The 6,063-nt window shown below is 45.1% G+C and overlaps 1 protein-coding gene across 1 annotated transcript; it reads right to left on the bottom strand.

Moving 5' to 3' along the window:
* Positions 1–1,353: 1,353 nt before the first annotated feature.
* On the bottom strand, positions 1,354–4,980 carry LEPROT (leptin receptor overlapping transcript). The gene is given in 4 exon segments (NM_001303172.1): positions 1,354–2,420; positions 3,619–3,805; positions 4,594–4,669; positions 4,846–4,980. Coding segments are annotated over 4 exon segments (396 nt in total). The 5' UTR covers positions 4,862–4,980; the 3' UTR covers positions 1,354–2,303.
* Between the last annotated feature and the right edge of the window lie 1,083 nt (positions 4,981–6,063).

The following is a 6,063-nucleotide window of genomic DNA, read 5'->3' as shown; positions in this document are numbered from 1 at the left end:
TTACTAATAGATGGAGAACGGATTCTACAATGACTATTACTTATATTAAAGCAAATCTCATGTGAGCTTTTTTCTTTACTCCACTTGTCTCAAAAGCAAAACTTGAGTGGTAACTGGGTAGCTTTACAGACTTCTATTGCAGCCTTCAGTACACAAATTCTGAGGAGTGAAAACGTTCAAGAAGCTAACGCTGCGAGCACAAGCAGTGCTTTAGCTGGAGTTAAATGGAATGTTTACCAAAACTTCAGATATGTGCAGGATCAGGCACTTCAGCTGTATATCACTGATGTTTTACTTCACCAACTTGAATTAAAAGTGTCATAGAAAAGGAGAAAAAAGTGAATTCTTCACAAAAAAAAAAATCAAAGCAGGACCTCTGTAGAAACTATGTTTACTCTAAATAATTCAGCTACTAATTAGAACAACAGTACTTTATAAATCAGCCATATATGGCACATTTCACTTAAAGTCAGACAACCTGCTCACAGCATCTTAACAAGCATATTCCTGCTGTGTCTGCAACGAAGCACCAGCATCCAGAAGAAAACCTGTGCTGTAACATTAACTCTTCTTTGGCAGGATTGACATTGCAGACACTTCAGTATCAGCTCCAGCTATTCAGCATTCCTCGACACTGAAGTGTTCACCTTACACACATCTGAAGTTTAAGTTTAAAATACGTAATTAACAGTTTTCTATCTAATCAAATACTAGAATTATTTGCCAAGATAGTCTACATTTGAATGATACTACATTACTCGGACCACAGAGTGACTTCTGTATCCTTTTAGCAGGGCCCTGAGCATGGAAAAAAGGCAGAGTATGAGTGCTCACATAGCATTCGTTAATTTGTTAACCTTTGCTCTGCACAGCAACCCACAGGACACCATTCTGCAGTACACTGGTAATGAGAGTTTGGACAACAGTGCAAGTACTCTCATACAACCTAGTGGGCAAAAGGTATTGTCTCAGGGAAGCTGCCACATCTTGCAGAGTTGGTTCTGTCACCTCCTTACAGAAGTCCCTCACAGCCGCGCTGGGTCCCAGCAGTCAGCCACAAAGTAACACAGATTATAAAACATGCATTTGCCCCCTGCTAATCCGAAGAAGTCTCAATAATAAAACATCCTGCACAGGAAATTGGTTTCTTACTTAATAGAACAGGAATCTCTATGTCAATTTCCCCAGGTAAGAATGAAACCAACACGTCTCTTCCTTTGCCCCTCTGCAGATTACTGAAGTGTCCTCTAGAGTTAGGGTTGTGCCAGAATGCATTTTTATAAAATTACCTGCCTCCATCAATCAAAGGCTTCAGCAAGTCAAAACAGTAATAAAGTTAACTTTTATAAATGAGATTATGAGAATGTTTACTAGGATAATGCCATCATAAAAATATAGTGTTTTAATCTAACAATCTTACAGCCAAAAAATAGCAGTTTGAATAAGTAAAGTTACCAAAGCAATGAGAACAGAGGAGATAAGTCCTGCCCAGCAGAACACTAACTTCCTTGTAATTCAGGCACTTCACACACAGGAATACAGAGCTGTATGCTGTCTTGTGACTGTAAGTGTCCTGAGAGTAGTTTCTTCCTCTATGAGCCTTCATGAGAGAAGTAATGTCAACTCTGAGCATTAAAACACTACACTATTCCCAAAATACATCCACAGTCATTAAGTTGAAGAGTGACAAAACTGGCATATCTTAGGGAGAAGAAAGAATGTAGATTCTAAGTGAACACCATCAATTTTTAACCAGGGTTTTCTCTCTCTTTCATTAGGTAGTAAGAGTTGGCATATGCTACGTTTGTTTTTGTTATCAAAGGAAACAATTAGAATTACAATTACTCATGTGGAAAGCAAGTACTCATTCATCCTTAATCAGAGCAGAAAGACAATCAAGGTAAGCAACAGTAAGCAGGATAATCTTTATATTGATCTACTTTAATTATATGGTTTTTGGAAAAATAGTAGACATGCTGATCGATATCTCATGTATCAGTGAGTAGAGCAGAAGTTAATGCACATATATGGAAAAACAAGTAAAAACAGTTTATGTTTTTGCAAACTTATTTGTGGACAGATTTGCAATGGCGATCCCAACTTTTACTGAATACAGTAAGAGTGCTGTCACAGGGATCTTTCCCCTTTGGCTGACACATTTTTAAAAAGCACGTTAGGATGTGATAATGTCAAACTGCATACATATGCACACACATTTGTAGTAATGTATACACACAGACACACACATACAGCATACATATGGTGACATACGCTGAAAACGTTACCAGCATCAGAGCGAGGTCCTACCACTGCTCCCAGCTAAAGTCATCTCCTCTACCAAACACAAGAAAAAAGCCTAAAATAGTAAGGAAAATGACTGCATTGCCAGCCAGCACCAGACCACAGGCTCCCCATTTGATCTGAAATGCAAGGAAACGAAACAAACAAAGCAGTTCTTAAACATTCATCCAAGCCAGTTATTTATATGCATTAGATAAACTAAATGAAATACTACAGAAAGCAAGAAGAAAAAGGACAAACAACAAGTACTACAATTTATAGTACTAATCACTCAATTAGCAACTACTCATATAATGCAAGACTTCAACAGACAGGCTAATAATTCTATATTTTAGAGCAAAATGATTACCTTGCCATACAAGTCGCTACAGCGGACCTAAATCACAAAAGCCCACTGAGATTAGTGCTTTATTTTAACTACTATGCATAAAAATAAAAGATTGTTTTCAAATAAATGCCAGTAATAAGCACAGAAAACAGCACCTGGCCTTAAAGGTAAACAGCTTTCTGCTGCTATCGACCTGCCCACATAAGTCTACCCTAATAAACATTTACTCTTAAGACACAGACGTGAATTCGAGTTCCCTCTTGTGGTCACTTCTGGTTCTGCCTATTATCAGGCCCACAATAGACTCGATGTGGGGTTAATTGTGCATCACAAATTAAATTAAAACTAAGCAGATGAAGCTTAAGCAAAACAATAAGGCCAAAGGGAGAAAAACAAACTAGAATAACAATAAATAAACAAAATAACATCTCATTGGGCAGTTTGGGAGACAGGACAAAGGAGTTCTTTGCCTTGGAAAGAACGTGACAAAAATCTCACCACTGAAGAGCAGTTCAGAAAGCAAAGAGAAAAGAAGCTAGCAGAGATTTCCTCAGATTTGAGGGGACAAAGCATGAAGGACAGTTCTGGAAGTTTGGCCTTTTTGCAGTTAACTGATAATACACTCCAGTCACCAAGTTTCCAGCATCCTAAATGGAGAAAGCAGATATTCTGAGATAAAAATAAAGATGGTGCAAGAAGCACTGCATGAGCTGATGACAGAGAAGGGTGTGAGATGGAGGAGGAGAGAATATATCTTGCACTGGACCACAGCAAAACCAGAAGCAAACTTTTTAGTCATGCAAGTCATTTGTTTAGTCAAAAAGCACCATAAGCAACTTTCCAACAGTGACTGTTTTCGTCAGAATCCACGAACATCACAAGGAAAGTAAAGGGAGGATTTACAAACAAAAGCAGCTCACCTGGCTCAGAAAGAAACAACAGCACACTTAAAGCCTACACTCAGGAAGTGCCTCCTTATGAGAACTCACCGCTTCGACCCGCGCGAGGATGATGGGGAAGCCAAAAGCAGAAACAACAATTCCAGTCGTGAAGAAGTACGCCAGTTCCCTGCAGGCACTGCTGGCTGCATCGCTGTCGTCACTTACTCTTCTTGCAATGAAGTGGGGAATGGGGCAGATGAAGTAAAATATTAAGACAAACATAGGCCAGTAAACACTGACGGGGGGAAAAAAAAAAGAAATGAATCAGTTTAAATGAATTAGGAAAAGTAATGACAGTAGCCCTACTCTGTGGTTTGAGAAGCGGATTCAGTGATTTAAGCCCAAGCTTTCAACAGGAGGGTGCTCCCCTGGCTTCACAGAGAAGGGAAGCTCTCTCCCACAACCAGATTACGTATTTCACATTTAGCATCACCTCCCTGACTCAGCTCACACTGTCACCTCACAAAACCTACAACCATCAGTTAGAGGAGACATAAAGGGCAGAATTGGAACCAAAAGTTTTTCCCAAACAAGAGGAATCCCAGCCTGGAAACAAGGCAGCTCTGAAGGCACACCCTGGCACAGATGTGTGTGTCAGCACTCCCTGCAGCTTCACCTGCACTAAACCGCAGAATCCTTTGAGTTTGAATAGACCCTGAAAGGCCACGTGGTCCAACCCCCTCAGGATGAACAGAGTCACCTACAGCTCGAGCTGGCTGCTCAGAGTTTTTGAGAAGCAACAAACATCGCAGTGCTGTGGCAAGTACAAAGCAAAAGGAATTGCACGAGACTAAGAACGACCGCTTAGCAAGCAGGCCTTCGTCACCTTGAGGAAGCACAGCACTGACTTCAGTCATTTTTATGGAAACACGGGTGCAAGCTGAAAAGGGGTTATTTGACCACAACAAAGCGTCGGGACAACGGCTGGAAGGCAGACACCGAGCGGAGCTCGGCGCCCGACTGACGAGAGCGGCAGCTCGCTCAGCAGGCAGGAGGGAGGCTCGGCACACGCAGCCCGCTCACCCGTAGTATTCCAGGGCGCAGCCCAGCATGAGGAACGTCAGGCCGATGGCTCCGCTGAAGGACAGCCCCACGAGAGCTGCAAAGCACAAGGCAGGCGGTGAGGAGTTTACCGGCCCCGCTAAGGGAAAGGGAAACGCGACCAGGCCGTCGTGCCCGCCGGTAGGCAGGGAGCGGCTCAGAGCTGCCGGGAGCGGCTCGGCGGAACCCTCAGCAGCCCGGAGCCGCCGGACGGGGCTCGGCAGCGCTCGGTACCTTTGATACCCGCCATGTTTCCGGCGGGCTGGGTGGCAGCTGCTCCGCTTCTCAGCGCCCCGAACGACGCCCGGCTGAGGTGGCGGCGCGAGACTTCCGGCCCTTAGCCTCACCCCCCTGCTGGAGCACGTGATCGGATGCCTTAAAGGGGCCCGCACCGCCACGGAGGAAACTCCCCGACTCTCCCCCCACCCCGGGAAGGGCGGTGCGCCCTTTAAGGCGGGAGGCGGGAAGCAGCTGAGCCGCGAGGTCCCGTCGCCATGGTGACGGGGCGGTGTGCGCTGCTCCCGCCGGGCGGCTGCGTGACGCTGGTGTACGAGCGCTGTGTGTGCCTCTAAGACGTACGCATCGCTGCAGCTCCAACAGGCACCTCCAATCAGTCACCACCACTTTGGAGGCTGCTCCTGAAAAGCCCTATTTTTAACCCAAAAAACGGGCCCGGCTGGCTGCATCTCCCCCTCGTTTGTGCTGGGCCGCGGCACGGTGCACACATCGCACACACCTTCAGGGCTTTAGGGCTCCACCACACGAAGGCGAAGCTTTGGCCCAAGAGCCACAGCCTTGAAGGACGATTTTTGCAAAGCCTTTGGGATCCACATCCCCATAGGGCTTTCCTCCCTGCAGCTCCTGCCTCAGCTACCACCCCTTTCACTGCACGGCTGGTCTGGAAAAAAAAACAAAAAACAAAAAACACCTACAGAATGTGAGCACCAACTTACATCTACTGCCAGCAAATGTCTCATTTGGGCCTACAATAAATAGCTTGATTAAAAAAAACAAACCCAAAATGCAGAAAGAGTAACTTTTTGTGCTTCACTAGGGGTATTTATCTTAAGCCATAAAGACTGCATCTTTTCCCATTGGAGCTTTTCTCGGAGTAAACCCCAAACTGTTCTTCCCATCTCCTGAAGGAAGAGAAGTTGGGTTCTCCATTTAGCTTGTTTGCTGCTGAGGAAAATCAAGGCTCTAGAAACAAGGACAGTTGCCGCAAGCAAGTGGTTCCTGGTCACCTGCATGGCTGCACCAGCTCCCACCCAGCCCTAAGCCACAGGAACAGAGAGGTGTGGATCACACACAGCAGGCAGTGCAGAAGAAAAGGAGTCTCCACCCAGTGCTAAGGGAAGCGTTGTTTCTCCAGCATTCACGGAGAAACCACCCTGACCTGTGCTGAAAGCAAGAAGGCAGAGTTCCCCCCCTCTCACAAGCACAAAACGTACG

This window comes from Meleagris gallopavo, chromosome 10 (genome assembly GCF_000146605.3).
Source record: "Meleagris gallopavo isolate NT-WF06-2002-E0010 breed Aviagen turkey brand Nicholas breeding stock chromosome 10, Turkey_5.1, whole genome shotgun sequence".
NCBI lineage: Eukaryota > Metazoa > Chordata > Aves > Galliformes > Phasianidae > Meleagris > Meleagris gallopavo.
The sequence above is the reverse complement of the archived record's forward strand: the minus strand, read 5'-3'. Positions and strand labels throughout refer to the sequence as shown.